The sequence below is a fragment of the Daktulosphaira vitifoliae genome, unplaced genomic scaffold (assembly GCF_025091365.1).
Source record: "Daktulosphaira vitifoliae isolate Bord-2020 unplaced genomic scaffold, ASM2509136v1 Scaffold_2, whole genome shotgun sequence".
Lineage (NCBI taxonomy): Eukaryota > Metazoa > Arthropoda > Insecta > Hemiptera > Phylloxeridae > Daktulosphaira > Daktulosphaira vitifoliae.
In genome coordinates, this window is record NW_026099573.1 from 40,364,170 (window position 1) to 40,385,046 (window position 20,877).

General features: G+C 29.1%; 3 protein-coding genes across 4 annotated transcripts; 2 read left to right on the top strand and 1 right to left on the bottom strand.

The window, feature by feature from the left end:
- Nucleotides 1-2,567: 2,567 nt before the first annotated feature.
- Nucleotides 2,568-4,940, bottom strand: LOC126899608 (uncharacterized). Of its 2 annotated transcripts, XM_050674659.1 has the most exons (3): nt 4,816-4,940; nt 3,516-4,751; nt 2,568-2,828 (listed from the first exon to the last, which is right to left on the bottom strand). In XM_050674659.1, exons 2-3 carry the CDS (start codon nt 4,708-4,710, stop codon nt 2,602-2,604), a joined length of 1,422 nt encoding a protein of 473 aa, XP_050530616.1. In that variant the 5' UTR covers nt 4,711-4,751; nt 4,816-4,940; the 3' UTR covers nt 2,568-2,601. The 2 variants fall into 2 exon arrangements, with proteins under 2 accessions (XP_050530616.1, XP_050530615.1); XM_050674658.1 differs by having other exon boundaries at nt 3,516-4,940.
- Nucleotides 4,941-9,243: 4,303 nt separating this feature from the next.
- LOC126898258 (uncharacterized) lies at nt 9,244-11,141 on the top strand. Its single transcript, XM_050672198.1, has 3 exons — nt 9,244-9,859; nt 9,898-10,949; nt 10,983-11,141. The coding sequence occupies exons 1-3, from the start codon at nt 9,244-9,246 to the stop codon at nt 11,139-11,141; spliced, it is 1,827 nt and encodes a 608-aa protein (XP_050528155.1).
- Nucleotides 11,142-17,695: 6,554 nt separating this feature from the next.
- LOC126898260 (uncharacterized) lies at nt 17,696-18,898 on the top strand. Its single transcript, XM_050672199.1, has one exon. It carries the CDS (start codon nt 17,696-17,698, stop codon nt 18,896-18,898), a length of 1,203 nt encoding a protein of 400 aa, XP_050528156.1.
- The last annotated feature ends 1,979 nt before the right edge of the window (nt 18,899-20,877 follow it).

Genomic DNA, 20,877 nt, shown 5'->3' on the forward strand with positions numbered 1-20,877 from the left:
AAACACAATTCGAATAGTTAATCGGTAGTTTAAAATATTTGAAAATGGCCATCACTAATTTTTATTATTATTAATTGTATGCTATTTATAATCGTAGTACCTCGAATAAACAATTTTAAACAATCCTATTTAGATCGTTAGTGTTATCAAAACAGCAAAACTATAAATCTGACTATAATTTTACAAAAGACCAATATTTTAGAAAATTTAACTTTATATATTTTTTTTTACGAAACATTTTGAAAATTAATTTTAGCAAATAATTTTTTTATTTTGTTTTTTTGAGCAAGTAAAAATAAAGGTAAGTAATATAGAATTTATATTCTATACATTGTTATGCTAAGTGTGTTAGTTTTAAAAATAATAATAAAAAACTGAAAAATTCCTTTTTTGAGTGAATTTTCAACCCTGATTCAGATCTGAAGGGGGTAAGTTATCAAAACCAAATTTTACACAAATAACTTTCGTATAATAAAAAACTAAATTGGCGGGTATGGAGATCGATCAATGAAAGTTAATAAAATAAGAGCCACTATAATATATACCTGCGACTCATCCCAATTCATTTTTAAAATGCTATAACTTTTAAAATACTAGTCCAAAAGTTGTTATCGATTAGTCATTTTATCAATAATATTATTATGTAACCAATAAGTTAGTTAATTATGTATATTGCCCTTTGATAAAATAAAGTTGATACACTTACAAGGTATAAGGGATGAAGCTAAAACGAATTTAATAATGAATTGACCCATATTTATAAGTTTTTATCAACGACTCACAGACTAAAATTAAATAATAAAATGGTACTTTTTACTATTATTAATTGTATAATAATTTATTTTAAGTATTCGTTAATTATATTCTTATTATAATTAAGTGATAATTGATAAAAATTTTAGATATAACTATTCGAATATTTTTTGAATCCATTCGCAAGCTCATTCGAATATTTTTTAAACCTAATCAATAGTTTTAAAAACTATTTGATAGTTTATGCTAAAAACACACTATTCGGTTATATAAAAACAATTCGAATAGTTTAAAATATTTGAAAATTACCATCACTAATTTTTATTAAAAGCTCTATGGCTCTTGGCAGTTCATAATTTTTTTTTGTAAAAAGTGAATTATTACTTTTGCGATTGTCGCACCCTTGTGCGCTCTCAGTATATGGGTCTATTTGTTTTCTGAGATACATCACAATACCGTTCTTAGCCTATAGTACACGTTAATCAGTTACTTGCATTCGGCTTCAATTGATTCATTTAATATTCAACATTATTATAAACCGGTACAATTAGTCGATGAGTATAATGCCTGTTTATCTTCAATTTAAGATTTATAAACATTTGTAATTTATTATTTGTTTATATTAGCATCATTGTGGCATTTGAATTAAGTGTTACCCCTACCCACATTGGTGTATAACCAAAAAAAAAAATGTTTAAATATACAGGGTGGCCCACCACTCACTGACAACTTAAATAACTTTTGATCCAGTTAATATTTTTAGTTGATTTTTTTTTTAAATATTAGTTAGACGTTAGGTCTATAGCTATATCTCAATAATTAATTTTTTTACATTTTATTAAAAATATTAATTATTTTTAAATTTTAAATAAAATGTAAAAAAAAAATCTAAGATAGCTATTTTGTAGAGTAGAATTTAAGAAAAATTTTAGTAAAAAAATATCTTATTAATATTCAGTAGTAAATATTCTGTAGCGTTTTGAAGTTTGTGAAAATTTGAATTTTCATGTACTATTTTACGGTATTAAACATTGAAATACGTATTGAGAAAAGGACAGAAGAAAACGCTATCTTTTCATGATTACTGTGTATACATATGATGATAGTGTGTATACATTACAAACTTGGCATAAATACCATGATAAGAAATTAGATAAGGCAATTATTACTTATCACTCTCATTCAAAAGTATATTGAAAAGATAGCGTTTTCTTCTGTCCTTTTCTCAATACGTATTTCAATGTTTAATACCGTAAAATAGTACATGAAAATTCAAATTTTCACAAACTTCAAAACGCTACAGAATATTTACTACTGAATATTAATAAGATATTTTTTTACTAAAATTTTTCTTAAATTCTACTCTACAAAATAGCTATCTTAGATTTTTTTTTTACATTTTATTTAAAATTTAAAAATAATTAATATTTTTAATAAAATGTAAAATAATTAATTATTGAGATATAGCTATAGACCTAACGTCTAACTAATATTTAAAAAAAAAATCAACTAAAAATATTAACTGGATCAAAAGTTATTTAAGTTGTCAGTGAGTGGTGGGCCACCCTGTATATACGACTTTATGATTGATATATAATACATATAATTGTTATACGTTTTAAAATTCATTCTATATTCATTCATACAGTCCATTCCCCTTATTTCTTTTTATCGACATAGCTAGACTTAAGACAAAATAAACCCGATAAACCCGTGTGAATACCACCGGGCGCCGTGTTCATTTAGCGTTAAAAAAATAACTGTATCGGGAAGTAGAAAAAAAGGCTTTATAAATAAGTTGTGACATTTTACAGTATTATTTATAAAAACATTTTATTTTATATCATTTCACACGTTGTATGGCAAATAATCAATCATATAAAGAGGTTCATAAGTTAATTCATATTGAAAGGAGTTTTTTGTATCTTCATCATTTTCATTATGGTCATCTTTTAGATCCTTTAAGTTATGTTCCACAATTTTCATATCTTCATAATATCCTATATTAATATTATTACTATCATTCATACTAGCATTGTATATTTCAGAACGTGCCTCACTATTACAAATACGATCTAAAATACATAAAATGAGGATTTTAAAAATGCATAAATCACAAATAACTGCTTTGAACTTAAACATGATAAAGATTTAAAATAAAATTTTTCTTCCGTTAAAAATAAATTTAAAAACGATAAAAATTGTATCTATTGTAAAATTGTATAACCCTATTAAAATTAAATGCATCTAAATTTCTTTTCTAATGGCAAAAGATTATTAAAAAATTATTAAAAATAAAATTAGGACCAAATTTTACACATTCCAAATATTTTTAATAATAAAACATAAAACACATTTTGGTTTGTATTCTATTATAAATATCCACCTTCCACTTTAAGTAGATATTTGGAGAAATCTTAAGGTGTTTAACAAATATTTTATTCTTTATATCTCTCTGTTTGTAATTTCTCTTTTTCATATTATAAAATTAAAATGAAAGTTCCCATTAAAAATTAATTATACATATAGATTTTTATCCCTGATGGGACCAAAAAAAATTATTTAACTACATATTGTAGTATAGTATTTTGAACCTCATATTTTTTCTCATTCAAAAATTATAAATTTTCAATAGTTTCTTAGAAAATGAGTGTCTTACCACATTTTGATTACTCTGTATTTAAACATTGGCAATAAATAAAAATAGAATTTACAAAATTTGTAATATTTCCCTTATTTAAAAGAACTATATTTTTACTTACCTAAAACTTTAAAATCAATAAATTTCTTAAAATTTGAAACATTAAAATAACGGATTTTAAATTTTTGTACAATAAAATTAAAATCTGTACTCCATTTTTCTAAATCCTTCATATAGATATCAACTTTTTTAATGATATTTTCTAACTGATTTTTAATGGCATCAGCATTATTCATAGTAATATTTTTATTAGTTAGAACTATATCACTTGTAAAATATAATTTGTTTTTTATGAAGAAATTTGAAAGTACTTTAAGTAATAAATTATTATATTCAATGTCGATTTTAGATAATCTTGGTTTTTTAATATAATTTTTAATGGCTTTAACTAAGTGTCCTAAGACGTCACGTTGCAGAAATGTCTTTTTATATTGGTATGAGGGTAGAGTCATGAATTTCATTACATGTTTTATTGTTTGTTGTCCCATTTCAATAAATTGCCGTTTTAACCAAACTGTTACACTATCAAAATTATCTGAAGATGCAACTTGAATTAAGGTAAAAAAGTTGCGAATAAGAATTGCTAAGGGTCGAAACGTAGCCGAGATTACCAACTCTATGTACGGTAAAACATCCATAGAATTAAAATCATATTTCATATACTGAAATACATCTTGTATAGTTAAACGAGTACCGTTAGAGCATTTAACGTTAAGTGGAGTGAATCGAAGTAGATTTAATTCTATGTGTTGACTATTATCTATTTTAATAGTATTATTTTTATTGCTTAGAATCTGTTGGGTCATTATATCGTAAAACAAAATATTTTTTGGATGAAATTTATTATATAAATTCTCTTCTATTATAAAATTATAATAATTCAGTATTCCATCTTTGATTTCATTATTTATATTTATTAGATTAGTAGTAGTATATTCGTTTTCAACCATTGGAGAATTGTAACTAACCTGATAATGATAAAACTCTAAGTTTTCACAATATTTATTTATAAAAGATTTTAGTTGATTTTTAACTGCGAAATGAATAATTTTATATCCCTCGAATAATTTTTTAGCATCATTTTTTTCATCATCTTCGTTTTGAGCAATCATATTTAAAGAGTCAGAAACATTATTTAAGTACATATTTAACGTTATTAAAGTAAAAGGAAACATTTTTCTATTATAATTTAAATAGTCATCCAAAAATATCATAATTACATTACTGTGCGTTTGAAGTGCATTGCCATAGTTCATAAGATTTTCAATCGTTATATAATCATTATTTTTTTCTAATTCTAACAAAAATCTTTCATTATGGTTAAAAAAATTTAAAAAATAACAAGTATAAGAGCACAGTACATGTTTTTTAAATTTACTTAAGCTTAATTGTATGGATATCATCATTATGAAAAGTAAAATGTTTTTCATTTTGTCACTTATTTATATTAAGTTGATTCTCTACAGAGTTTAACTCGAAAAAAATGTCGACATTAGTTGTAATAAGAATGCTAAGTATTATTTATATGATTTTTTATATATGATCAAAATTGATTTATTTGTTTTTGGAAAAAAAAAAATTTTATTCAAGTATACATGTTCATTTTACATCTTTTTTTAATTATTTTTCTGACGTAATTACTATATTTATAGACTATAAATTAAATTGTAATATTCAAATTGTTATTTTTTTATCTCTGTCAATAACTAAAGTTTTCGCAAATACACTAAAAATATAAAAATAAATAATTAATTTTAACCAACTACAATATTCCTATTTTAGCTTCAATGCAAAACTGAAAACATTTTGATTTTATGATCATGAGCCTTTAGATTTCCATTACCACTAATTTTTGATAATTTTTTACTATTGCTAATTAGTTAAAAATATATAATAAGTATTAAAATATAATTTAAGCAGTAATATAGAAATTATTATAATGACTTCTATTTAAATGATCTATTACAATAAAAATAGTTATTTTAACGAAATTTCGTGTTTTCCTCATAAATTTCTTATTAATAGTAATTATATATGTTTCTAACCACATATCAATTTAAAAAATACAACTCTTACATCCTTATAGAAAGTTCAATTCTATTTTATAATGTTGTATTTAAGAATTTTCTTCGTTAAAGTTTATTAAAAATTTGTAAAGAAAAAAATTTTTATTGTTTTAACCGTACAAAAATTTATTTTTATATTAACTATTTTTTTTTATTGATTAGAATGCATATTCAAATTAATATTAATATTGTTAAAAATAATTACTAATGTTGTTATGAAACAAAATGTATAACTTAAGGAAATTTTTTTGTTGAGAGCAGTTTTTTCTAAATAACTAATTCTATAGATTGATAATAGATGTAACCTTATTTTTTACTCTCTGATCTACTACTATCAATATTTTATATACGTCGTAGTTTGAAAAAGCATTTAGAGTCACTTTTCACGTTTTATTTAATACATTAAAAGAAAATAAATTACTAAAAAGATTTTTCTATTCCTTTTATTTATCTTTTAATATATTTGATGTGATTTATTCTAAATACAGAATTTTTTATGAATATATACCCACACACATATATATATATATATATATATTTATTATTAAAAATCTCACATTAATCACGTGATGATGGCATGTGGTCTACTGTAATTTCAAACATAAGTATATTACAACGACAATGTAAAAAAAACAAATTAGTTTAATTTATGATAACGATAAAAATTATATTGGTCCCTTGTGATTAATATACATATTTTATATTAATAATACATATTTTTAGTTTTTTTTTTAAATTACGTTTCCTCAATATTATACGTTTTAAACGTAATTGTATTTTTCTTTTCTGTTCTTCTTGACTGTTTAAAGTTATAATTTTAAATATATTTTATACATAACGATGATATTGTATACTAATGTATCACAAACATAACTAAGAACGTAATTTATTTTTTTTTTAGTTATGGTTATTTAAACTAAAAATATATACTATTATGAACATGTTTTCAATTTATAAGAGTAAACCTGTAAATTTGCTTTTTTTTATTAAACAATATTTCAATATTCATATGAATAAATATTCGCTACGAGATTTCGCTTAGCTTGGGCTACGCAAAAGGCCCGGTGTCCTTCGAGCTATTCTTTTAGATAGGCCACTGATTCCTGTAGGAGTACACGGCCACGCCGGGTACGATATGTGTTGTGCAAATAAAATTTACCAGAATCAGTTGACCAGAAAATTATTCCCACCAGTGTCTTAAACAATAATATGATTACAAAATACTTAGATGTATTCACAATTATACTTCATAATAACTCACAAATTATAGTTCAGAACAATGTGTAGGCGAAAAAACTGCCGTATTATTAATGAAAACTAATATAAAATTTAATCATAATAGACACTTGCACATCAAAATCATTTCTTACTAAAAACTAAGTGCGTGTATTTCAAAAGAGAAACTCTTCGTTAAGTAATTTTTCAATGTTTTATTGTAGATTCAGATGTTAGGCTCATAGCGCATGGACTTTTGGTCCGATTTCGGATTTTTCTACCTTGAAACATGAAGATTACAGTGAAATATGAGCGAAATAATATATTTGTGTGTATAATCTACTACAAAAAAAGTCCGAAGAGGTTGAAACGCGGGGGAGCGGATGGGATTTTAGAGGTGTAGTTTTTTTGGATATCAACACGTTTAAGTATGATCCTATGAGGGGAGGATGTAATTTAGATATTCCAAAAAAATTATTGCGCAAGAATGTTTTAACAAATATTAAATCTGAGGGGGAAGATTGCTTTTTTTGGGCCGTAGTTGCTAGTTTATATCCGGTTCAATCTCGTGATGTGGATAAGTCAAAACCCGAATCGTATCCACATTATATCACATTGTTAAACACTAGAGGATTGAATTCACCTTGAAAGGTTACAAATATATAAAAAAAAATCAAACTAATTGGCCGCAACGACAAATTTGTAATTTTCATGGCGTTTTACAAAATTCTAAGAAAAGGGTCGCCAACCTACTGGGCGAGACAGTGTATTGTCGGACCACAGTAGGATTTTTTAAAAAAATCCTCTTTAGTATATTAAAACAATTAGAAAAAATATAAAATTAATAAATATTAAAGTTGATGTCTGTTGAGTCGTTGATAGTAGATGTACACCAAAACCTCGTGACAGTTGTCACATAACCATACAGATCAGGGATGATCTTATACAAGGCCGTTGCCCGTACCTTATAAACTAGGGGAGTTGATTTTTGAAAGGAGAAAAAACATACACGAGTCCAATGAAGATGGAACACGCAAAAAAAAGAAAAATATGATGGTTAAGTTAAATTAAGGGGACTTTATTAAGTAAAAAAAAAAAAAACAAAAAAAAAATTAAGTTACTACGAGGCAAAAAACCTCGTCTACAAATTAAAGAGGACAAAGAAAGAGAAAAAAAAACAGATATTAATTAAAAAAATAGTTACACCTACACTTTTATTATTAGAGAATACGATGAACGTCTTTGGGTACCCACCGGCTATTAATCGCGGCATTACCGCTAAGCACGGCGGGTATACGTCCCAAGTAAGCGACTGGTTTTTGGCAGTTAGACTTAGCTTGCAAGACGTGGGGACACCCCGGAATAAAGTGCACTACGTCACCACATTGTACCAATAATATATACATATCAACCATATAAAATATGATATAAAACCTATAAAAAGTCACAAAAAAATATATATAACATGACAGGTGGTATTGGAACACGCCTGCCATGTTGAGGGATCTAAATAGAAAAAAATAGGGGCACCGACAAAAAAAAAAAACTATATAAAAAAATATAAAAAAAATTCGCCATACGTGCTTATGGCACGGCGCACAAAAAAATAATCTGGCTCAAAACATTAAAACAAAACTTATACGTTACCAGCCCCTAAGGGCTCAAGAAGCTGAAGGTAGGTTTAGCCGACGCCATTAAACAAAAAATTTACATAATAAACAGCGGACACTCACGTAAAAAAAAAAATGTATATATATACAAAAAAGTTGTAGCGCACACAACAAAAATAACTACCGCTACGGACGAAAATTAGCGTCCCAGTTCCGACGATGGCTAATTTCCGACAACCCATTCGACGTTTGACCCGGCGGTCCGTTGGCGACCAAACGGCTAGCCTTTAAAATAGGGGTCAAAAAATAACTAAATACCCAGTGCCGGAAATTATTAAAAACAATTTAAATCATATGGCGACAATGTATGCGGTGAGCAGTGCAAATGACGTTCAAGATAGGAAAGGAGCGGGGTGAATGTACACACAAATGCCGTCCATGAACCGGTCTGAAGTAGTACACAGCTGACTATCTCGCACGCGCATAAACAAATCACAACACCTTATCATGATAATTTTACCGACAAACGCCGTCGCAGTCCGCATTCGGCTCAACACAAATATATATATACAAATAGACAAAAAAATAAATAGATACTTTTGTCACGTTACAACCTATATCACTCATAGATATAAAAAAATTTGAAAGAAATAATAACATAAATGTAAATGTATACACTTATGTTAATGAGAAAATTGCAGGTCCCTTGCATTTAACCGAATGTAAACGTAACAAACATGTTAATTTATTATTTTTAGATCAAAAAGATAAACCCTTCGGGCATTTCTGTTGTATTTCCAACCTAGAGCGGTTAGTATCTGCACAGCTTTCAAAACACAAATCTCATAAACATATATGTGATGGTTGCTTATTGTTTTTTTATTCAGAATCTAAATTAATGTCTCACCAGCTCGATAATTGTAAGCGCGTTAAAACGGTTCTTCCAAATCCCCCAAAAAATATCCTCAAATTTCAAAATTATCAAAACCAATTTCCTGTTGAATTTGTTATATACGCAGATTTCGAATCAATATTAACACCTATAGCTACATGCAATCCAAATCCTGCAGAATCTTTTTCAAATAAAATCAATATTCACGAACCTCATAGTTTTTCATATTTCATTAAATGTTCATACGATGAAAATTTGGATTGCATGGAGTTATACCGTGGAGAAAATTGTGCTAAGGTGTTTATCGATAGACTTAGAAACGATATAAACCGTATAAGTGACATTTATTCGAATCCCTGNAGTGACATTTACTCGAATCCTTTGCCTATGTTACCATTATCTTTAAAAGAACAACATGATCATTACATAACAACTGAGTGTCACATTTGTAACGGTGAATTACGGCATCATGAAAAGGTTTTCGATCATTGTCACTTAACGGGGAGATATCGTGGCGCAGCGCATAGAGATTGTAACCTAAAATGTTCGGTTCCCTCATTTGTCCCCGTAATTATACATAATATGCAGAACTATGACTCGCATTTTATTATATCGAATCTAGGTTTTGGCGATAGCGATGAGGGGATTGAAGGNATCTAGGTTTTGGCGATAGCGACGAGGGGATTGAAGTTTTGGCTAAAACAAATGAAAAATATATGTCAATTAAAAAAGTAATAAAAACATCTAACAATAAGCGACTGACATTGAAATTTATAGATTCGTTAAACTTTTTACCATCTTCTCTTGAAAAATTAGCTGAAACTAAATCCCCCGATCAATTTAACATAACTAGGAGAATGCATACGAATGATGATGAATTCAAGTTATTGTGTCGTAAAGGTGTATTCCCTTACGAGTATGTGACTGATATGAATGTTCTGAACGAATGCATGCTCCCCTCAAAATCTTCGTTTCGTAGTATTTTAAATATGTGTGATATATCAGACAAGGATTATGCCCATGCAAAAAAAGTTTGGGAAAAATTTAATTGTTCAACATTGGGAGATTATTCAGATTTATATTTAAAAACTGATGTGTTTCTTTTGGCTGATATATTTGAAAATTTTAGAAAAATGTGTTTAGTTAATTATGGGCTTGATCCTTGTTATTATATCACTACTCCGGGGTTGAGCTTTGATGCTATGAAACGAATTACCGGGGTAAAATTAGAACTGATGACGGACATCGAGATGATTAGTTTTATTAATAATGGGATTCGTGGTGGAGTATCACAATGCATATCACATTATAGTGAAGCTAATAATAAATATTGCGATGATTACGATTCGTCGAAACCGTCAAAATATTTATTATATCTCGATGCCAACAATCTGTATGGAGCTGCGCTAAAACAACACCTTCCACTTGGAAATTTTAAATGGTTACAACAATCAGAAATCGATGAATTAGATGTAATAAAAATAAAAGATGATAGTGATTGGGGGATTATATTAAAAGTCGATTTAGAGTATGGTGAGCATTTACATGAACTCCATTCTGACTTACCATTATGTCCTGAAAATATACAACCACCAAATTCAAAATTTAAAAAATTAATTCCAAATTTAAATGATAAACAAAATTATGTTATTCACTATCGGACTTTAAAACAGGCCATTAGCTTGGGTTTGAAGGTAAAAAAGATAAATAAAGTACTAAAATTCGAACAATCGGCTTGGATGAAGNTACTAAAATTCGAACAATCGGCTTGGATGAAGGCGTATATAGATTTGAATACGAGAAAACGTATGGAGTCCAAGTCGGCTTTCGAAATTGAATTTTTTAAACTTATGATCAACAGTATATACGGTAAATTCCTGGAAACNCAACAGTATATACGGTAAATGTCTGGAAAACCCAGAAAAAAGAATAGACGTGAAAATAGTAACCAAGTGGGAAAATATTGGTAAAAGATACGGGGCAAGTGTATTAATATCTAAACCAAATTTTGATAGTATCGCAATATTTGATAGCAATATGGCAGCCATTCATTTAAAAAAATTTGAAATTGTATATGATAGACCGATTTACGTTGGTTTTTCAGTATTGGAAATTTCCAAAACTATCATATACGATTTCCACTATAATTTTATGAAAAAAATGTATGGAAATAAGTGTAAGTTGTTGTGCACGGATACTGACTCTTNTTGTACACGGATACTGACTCTCTATTTTACGAAATACAAACAGTAGATGTGTACGATGATGTCAAAAAAAATATAGAAAAATTCGATACGTCAAACTATGACCCCAACAACGTGTATGGTATACCGCTTGTTAACAAAAAAGTTATAGGACTCATGAAAGATGAAATGGGAGGTAAAATTTTAAACAAATATATTGGGATATGCAGTAAAACATACATTATGCGCTGTGGTAAAGACGTGGGGAAAAAAAATAAGTNTGCGCTGTGGTAAAGATGTGGGGAAAAAAAATAAGGGATTAAAAAAAAGGGTATTAAATGAGACAATAAGTGAAAATGACTATTTAAATTGTATAAGTTTTCACGATCTTAAAATTTTACGTAGCATGTATGTTTTTCGTTCATACAAGCATAAATTATTCACCGAAAAAATAAATAAAATTGCATTAGAATTTAAGGATGACAAGCGGTATCAAATACCAAACAGTCACGATACGCTACCCTGGAGTCATAAAAATATANCAAATACCAAACAGTCACGATACGCTACCCTGGGGTCATAAAGATATTCCTCCTCCTCTCCCTCCCTTGGATTAAAAAAGTAAATAATCAAATTTTATGTACCTCTACGTTATTATTTGTAAATAATTATTGAATTTATGTAATATTTGTTTATTAAATGATAATTTTTAAAATTTTAACCTAAAATAAAAGAATAGATAAGTTAATTAACAGTTTAATAAAAATTATTTGTATGTATTAATTAACAGTTGTGAATTAAATTTGCATTATTTAACAAACTTATGATAAATATTTATTTATTAATTTAATAAATTAAATGTAACTTTTGAAATTTTATCTTATGTTAAATGTATAGATAAAATAAATATTAAAGTTCAAAATTATTTGTAAGTAAATGAAAAAAATTATGTAATGACAATTGATCTAGAAATTGTAATTTTTTAATTTAATGTTACTTGTAAAAAAATTAAATTATTATCAGAAAAATTATTCGTATGTGAATATAAAATAAAACATTGTAAGTTGGGTAATATACTCTTTACCATATATGTACTATAGAAATGTTAAAATATTTTACAAATGTATACTATACAATAATAAAACACACAAAACATTTGTAATCTATAAAATATTTATTAATTCATTTACAATTTTATAGGAAAAACATTTGATTTTACTATTTATATTTACAAATCTTATAAACAATTATTTTACATTATACAGTTATCGATTAACCATAAATATAATACTTTAACACGATTATTCGTACAACAATCATGATTGTCTTTATGAAATAAACACGTATCCTTTGATAAATCACAACTATCACGTAAAAGTATATCGATTCTCGGACAATCATAATCTTCCATATTGATTACTGGTTTTTTCGTAAATTTTTCGATAAACTTCTTTTTTTGCAAACCTTTAACGTAAAAATGTGTATACCGCTCACTGAGTTCATTCAGAATCGTCTGCAGGTTGTCGTAGTCGACATCACCGTCCGTATGATTTAATTTATGTTTATTACAGCATAACCACCTATTCACCCTCGACGATTTGGTTGTCATATAGAAATTTATAGGCGGTTTAAATACATAATGATCTAAACGGTCAAACGCGTACGCCGTCAGTTCTTTTACGATCAATTGACATCTGTAGTTTACGATACATTGTAAATCGACTACTAGTGACCCGTCCATTTTTTATGACTGTTAAAACTATACTAAATCTTTTTTGTGTATCCAACTGCTTTTTTTTAAACCATTCCATTTAACCAAATAGTTATCATTTTTACGACGTAAAATTTTTTCTATCAGAAACGTATTTGGAAAATTTGTTTTTTTCAACTCCTCCCGGTAGAACGTTCCGTTAATTTGCGTACCGTTTTCATCTTTCAGCACATATACAACGGGCACTGTTTGTTTTATTTTATCTATGAAAAATATTTCATTAGACCAATTCTGAGTATATCCTTTGACGAAAGCGGCTTTATTTTTACTTATACGTACTGCGTCACCAATATTTAATATTTTTCGTGTAATGTTAGAATAATTCGGTAAACGATAAAACCGTACGCTATCGGGTTGTTTGGATGCTTGCGCTGATGTTTGACGAATTGCCGAATGAATAGCATTGTTATAATCATTTAATATTTTTGNTAGCATTGTTATAATCATTTGTTATTTTTTGTAATATACTCAACCATTGATAAGATCTCGAAGCTGTAAATTTTTTCCACATGCGTTCTTTAAGCGTACGGTTAAAACGTTCGATTACGGATGCCTTCACTGCAGAATATGTAGGGAAATGATGAACACCTCTCTTTATTAGAAAAGTTTTCATCTCTTTATTGAAAAATTCTAAACCTCTGTCTGTTGTTAAATACAATGGACATCTATTACAATTACTTATTATTGATTTAAATGCTGCTGTTACTGCTCTACCAGTTTTACTTTTTAATGGTACACACCATGCGTATTTTGTATACACGTCTATTACAGTGAGAATAAAAGTATAGTTTTTATTCTTGCTAGAATACTTTTTCATATCGACGAGATCCGCTTGCCACGTGTTGTCTTTGGTAAAAGGTGTCACGATGCGTCTGGGAAATTTCTTTTTAGCTTGCGCATGTAACTCCTCTGCTATTTGGTCACCAACGGTTTTCATTCTATCACTCCGTTTTCTCTAAGTTCTTCTTCCAGGGATATTATTTCGTTATACACACCCGTATTACCTGCACGCTTTGACGCGTGTAGAATAGATAGTCGCTGCACTAATTCGTTTATATCGTCCCAGTATATGTATTCTTTTCGTTTATTTGTTACAGATAAAAACGGTAGTCCGCCACCAAGCTTTTCGTTTTCGCTTGGTTGCCGTCCGTTAAATAACTGTTTTATTATGTTTTTATATTTATATCCTTGATTCGTTTTCAATTTTCCGTTAATGTTTCTGTGTACTCTAGTGTGTATGAGACAGTTTTTATACGTTAACATATCATCAGATGTAATTAAATCGACGTTGGGTATCTTTTTAAATAACAATTCGTGTAATCCTTTCGTCAGTGGTACTTGTTTTAGAGCACCAACTTTTATGTTACCCATATGTTCATCGATAATTACCATTTTATCACCCATTTTAAAGTCTCCGTCATCCGTAACGGTTACACCGTAGACCACATCAAAGTTTGATTGTTGTTGTTGTAACGGTTTAGACAGCACGATTGTTTGATTTTTACCAATATCATCGTATTCCTCACCATCGTATTCCTCAGCATCATTCGATGTACTATTTTTAAATAAGTTTTTTGTTTGTTGTGCAATTTCTTCCAGAGGTTCAACGATAGGTTTCGCATGCTCGCGTATAAACTCTCTAGTTTGGTCCACACCACGTTTAAGTTCCAGTAATTTTTTTCTAATACTTTTTTTAGCTTTTATAATACTTGATGTTATATTCTCCTCCGACTCCGACATTTTGTATTAATAACCAAGTGTCTAAAAATCAGCTCTTTTTATATAAATATCAAAACCTTTGCGATACCTCCCCTCGTTTAAAGGAAAATCTTTCGCTATCAACAAAAATTCAAATCTTCCAGAGTTCCAGCATTTAGCACACATTTCTTTAAATTCTATAAAACTCATATCTGACGAACAATGATCATCGTATATGTGTTTTAAATTAGTTTCGTCTTGTTTGTATAAAATAATCATATTCGTATTGTCTCTGATGAGTTGTTTTGGGATACGAGAATACGTCTGCGATAAATAAAATATATCGATACCGTTGTGTCGACCTCTACAAAAATATGATTCTATGTTTTTTTGTTTTTCACATACGACATCGTCAAATATAAATATAGAATTAAAAGTTGCTGTTTCCGGTGGTATTACTTGATCGTTATCGGTGTAAACGTTTATATATACCCCTTCTACGTCATTGATAATATTCTCTAAAATTTTATACTTGCGTTGATCCGGAGTTTTTGTATAGAGGTATATGTTTTCAAATTTTAAGCCGTTTTCTTCCGTCAGTAAATTAAACATTACGTTTGTTTTACCACAATTGGATGGTCCGCAAATTATACAACGTATATTATCGGGTAGCAAGGGTCCGTGTTTCATTCGTTTCGATTCAGATTTATTCAAATCGATGTTGGAAACAGGTAACTTACACGTTTGTACTTCGAAAAACATCACGTATAAAAGATTGATACAAAACATCCACTGTTTTAAACGATGATTCGACATCGACGATCAAACAATAATAAACGCGGTTACGGTATAGTTAATTCTCTTATAAATAGNTCTTATAAATAATCTCCCTGTAGAAGTTCATTGGCCAACGTATCAATACCTAGGACCCGGTACGCGATTGGAAAAACGATTGGCTCGTGGCGATCCCGGAAAAAATCCGTTGGATTCAGCAGCTCGTGATCACGATATAGCATACAGCAAATATAAGGATATTAAAAATCGACATAAAGCCGATTACATTTTACAAAACCGAGCTTGGGAACGTGTTAAGGCAAAAGACAGTACGTTCGGAGAAAAAGTAGCGGCATACGCAACTACCAATATAATGAAAGCGAAACGTAAACTCGGAATGGGAATAAATTTCAACTCGATTGTCAGTTCGAGTCGAAAAGCGATGCGTAAAATGAAGGGTAAAAGTGCAAAGAAAGCGAGTATCATTGCACTTGCAGCGGCAAAAAAAACATTCAAAGACTCGGCTCGAAAACCTACTACTCCTCGCACTATAAAAATACCAAAATTTGGTGGAGCGTTACTCTTGATTCCTATTTTCGCTNGCACTATAAAAATACCAAAATTTGGTGGTGCGTTACCCTTGATTCCTATTTTCGCAGGTCTTTCTGCTCTCGGATCGTTAGCCGGTGGTGCTGCAAATATAATCAAAGCGGTGAATGATGTAAGAAAAAATAAAAATGTAAAAAGCTCAGTTAAAATGGGGGGGGGTATGCTTTCAAAAAGAGGATCAGTTTTATATTTGAAACCATTTCAAAAAAACTAATTCATATGCTACCCAGTGATCATCCACTAAACAGCGATGATATTATAAAATATGCGAGATTATTCAAACTGTTTCATTTTCGTAATGTTTTTTCACGAGATAAGTTACCTAAAACACCAAGAAAGTTTGAATGTGCCGTAGTAAATTTGGATGATGATATGGGTAAAGGCACGCACTGGGTAACATATTATAAAAAAAATAAAACTGTATTTTATTTTGATTCGTTTGGTAATTTACCACCGCCTTTAGAATTATGCAACTATTTAAAAGATTGTCGTATAAAATTTAATTTTACTCGTCTACAAGAGTTCGATACGTTTGTGTGTGGACAATTGTGTTTGAAATTTTTACTGGAACAATGCAACGGTCGTTAACGTTATCTTTTCAAGATAATCAGTCTAGAATGATCAGCACTTTTTTTCCACCCATTGAACTAGATGGAACTGCAGAATTAGCACTTTTGAGTTTACAAGCATGCAACTCTAAACCAAACGTTAGTGAAAAAAATAATTATTTTCGTGTTTTAACCGATGCAGACAATCTCGGGAATTCAATGACCATTAATGGATCGTTTATTGATTTATCAATACCGATAGGATCTTACGAACTAGATGATATAGGAAAATATCTCTCGGACGAATTGAAAAAACATAATATTATTTTCAAGTTAAAATCCAATGTGAATACATTGAAATCGGAAATGTTTTGCGATAAAACAATAGATTTCACAGCAAATAATAGCATAGGAGAGTTATTGGGATTCAATAAACGAATGTTTGAAGGTGGTATAGTGCACGAGTCGGATCAAATGGCTAACATTAATCCGTTATCATGTATAAGAATAGAGTGTGATATTGTACATGGCGCATTTGTAAACGGACGCGAGATGTGTTCGATTCACGAGTTTTATCCTTTGGTGTCTCCTGGCTATAAAATTGTAGAATCACCTAATAACCTAATACATTATCCCGTATTGACTAATCAAATAGATAACGTAAAAATTGAAATTAAAGATCAGAACGGTGAACTTGTCGATTTCAGAGGTGAAAGTGTAACAGTTCGTGTTCATATACGTTATGGGAATATAATATAACGTTAAAAGAAAAAGTTTTCTCGACATTGACAACAGTTATGTTTCAAAACTTCCAGGGTTAACAAGAGAAAGCTTGAATACTCTCTTGAACCTTGGTTACACGCTCGCAAAACATTATGGAAGACATTCTGAACATACACGAAAAGCCGTACTTCGAAGAAAGTATAACAAAATTTGAGTATCATTCGTATCAACCATTTTCTAGTAATGCGCTGTCGAATAACGATGAAATACGGATTGCGATACAACATCAAGATTTGTATACTCTTCCCAGTGAATCGCTGCTATACATCGAAGGCGAAATAGAGAAAAGTATGGAAATAGGTGAGAGTGTGTCATTTGTAAAATTAATTAACAACGGTATTATGTTTCTGTTTGATGAAATTCGTTACGAATTAAACTCGGTTGAACTTGATAAAGTAAGAAACCCTGGTATAACAACATGTATGAAAGGTTATGCCTCTTTTCAAACGGCAAACCTTTACCGATATCAAAACGCTGGATGGAATGAAAGTGGTGACAGTAAGTCGAAATTTGAAGTTTGTATACCTCTCAAATTAATCATTGGGTTTGCGGAAGATCATCGTAAAATTATAATCAATTCTCGGCAAGAACTTATATTGCATAGATCCAGCGTGGATATTAACGCATTAAAATGTGAGCGAGCGAATGGTAAAATAAAAATCGCAAAAATAATGTGGAGAATGCCACACATAAACGTAGAAGATAGTGTTAGATTGAAACTTTTGAAGACGTTAGATTCTCGTAAACCACTTTACATCGCTTTTAGAAGTTGGGAGTTATTTGAATATCCATTTTTACCACAAACAACAAAACATTCGTGGGCCGTAAAGACATCTACACATACTGAAAAACCTAGATATGTGATTATAGCGTTTCAAACTAAACGTAAAAACAATATATCTGCAGATATGAGCCGATTCGACCACTGTTCTCTATCATCACTCAAAGTTTTTTTAAATTCAGAATCTTATCCATATGACAGTTTAAATATTGATTTTGATAATGATAAATATTCAGCGTTATATCAAATGTATTCAACATTTCAAGATAGCTTCTATAATATTGAAAATTGTGATCCTATTTTAACTAAAGAAGAATTCAAAGATACCGCTCCTTTGGTTGTCATTGAGTGCTCGAAACAGAATGAAAAAATTAAAAGTGCTCCTGTAGACGTTCGAATTGAATTCGAAACCAAGATTCCTATACCAAACGATACGTCAGCATATTGTCTTATATTACATGATAAAATTTTCGAGTACAACGCAATGACTAGTGAAGTACACAAGGTAGTTTAATCTATGTTATTTAAAATCAACGCATTTACAATGGTAATTGTTATATTATAATTTGTGAAAATTTACAATTGTAATCATTAAATTATTTTTAAATTTTTTAAATAAATAATTATCATTGTAAACAATTTTTTTTATTTTTGTTTTTCAATTTTTTTTCATACTCTTCCATCGCCTTGAGAGTTATTAAATCTACTTCTAATGCTCTTTTTTCATCGTAAAAATCATTGTTCCAACACGCAACGTTTCCTAAATTTATAATTATTATAATTACAAACATTATTTATTATTATTATTATATTTTTTAAATATATGTTTATTACAATGCTCAAATGATTTTTTACTTACGTTTTATTTCTTCGTTATCATTCTTTCAGTCTATTAAAAATATATTAATTGTATTATATTTATATAAATAGAAATATTTTAAGTTTTTACCAAATCATTTTCTATTATTAAACAGTTGATTTGAAAAACCCGTTACAACTTTGAATATCATCAACATCATCGTAAATATTCTCGAAGTGATTTTCCAAAAGATCTGGTTCGTTATCGTTGTTTCTAAAAATTTTTAATTTAATTTAGTTTTATACAATAAACAAACCAAGTAAAGTATTTACCTAATATTTTCATTTGTCAATTGCATAATATCCTGATTGGTTTGATGTATGAAATCCACTATGAATTGTTCCCAAATACGTTTAATAATACATTTATAATCGAAAGTAACGATTTCTTTGTACACCTGCACTTATGTTCATATTGAATATCGCACTAATATACTTCACTAATCACACACGATTAAGACATACGACAACACAATAGGAGTTTTCTTACGTTCGACCTCGATTTATAGATATTTCTGAAGAGGGTGGGGAAGGATTTGAAATATGGTTGGTTGTTTATTCAAAGAAACAGAAATAATAAATCTCATTTGGTGGGAGAAGGGTGAAGGGTAATTTTATCTTTGCAAGTATACGGAGGGAGGTGGTAAAATATGTTATCAAATATAAAATGAGGCGCTAAAATGTTATCAAAATATAAAATGAGGCGCTAAAATACATTTTATCAAAATAGCTTCATTGATAAGCATTACATACACTCTCCTCTAACTATAATGTGATAACAGGTAAATGAGGCGTCAACGAGTGGCGCTAAAATAAGTATATGGGGAGAGGCGGCAAATGAGGCGCTAAAATGAGTATATGGGGAGAGGCGGCCCCATATACACACATCATATATATATTCAATAAATATTCAAGAAAGTTAGTGTAAATAATTAGAAAAACAGCGTTTTTTAAATTTACTATTAGGTGGATAAATGTTAAAATTTATAATTTTTTCAGTTTCCTGAAATTTTTGAAAAATGGAGACAGTTTGTTTTTGCTTATTAATTAAAAGGGTGCTCCAAAACTTTTTTCGGTATCAAAACATGTCTCGGACGATCACAGATTTTGGAGGACTGAGTGGTCGTAGATACATGATCAATATTACAAATTACTACATCTAAAGTATCTACAATATTACTTGGGCGATTTTTTGATAAAAAAAAGCTATAGCCTTTCAAAGTTTACATTTTTTTTCAATGTCAAAACATTCTTTAAAAATGGTTTATCGAAAATCATCCATGTACGGATGTAGATAATTTAGTCATGTGTTAATTTGACATATTGATAATGTCTCTACGACCTCTCATCCTTAGAATCTGCGATTACCCGAGACACATTTGTCTCTTAAATTTTTTTAATTATTTTGTAGCCGAGTCTGTCGCAGGCGGCGGCGACTACGAAAACCGATTTGGCGAAACATAAAATCGTTATCGCACGTGCGGCTACGCAAACAATTATAATATTATTTTGCATTAAATACAGAGGCGTAGCCAATAGGTAGTCCTGGTAGGCCCGGGCCTACCCAGATTTTCTCAACGAACAAATTATATATAATTTGAATTTTTTAATAAAATATTTAAAATTTTTAAATTT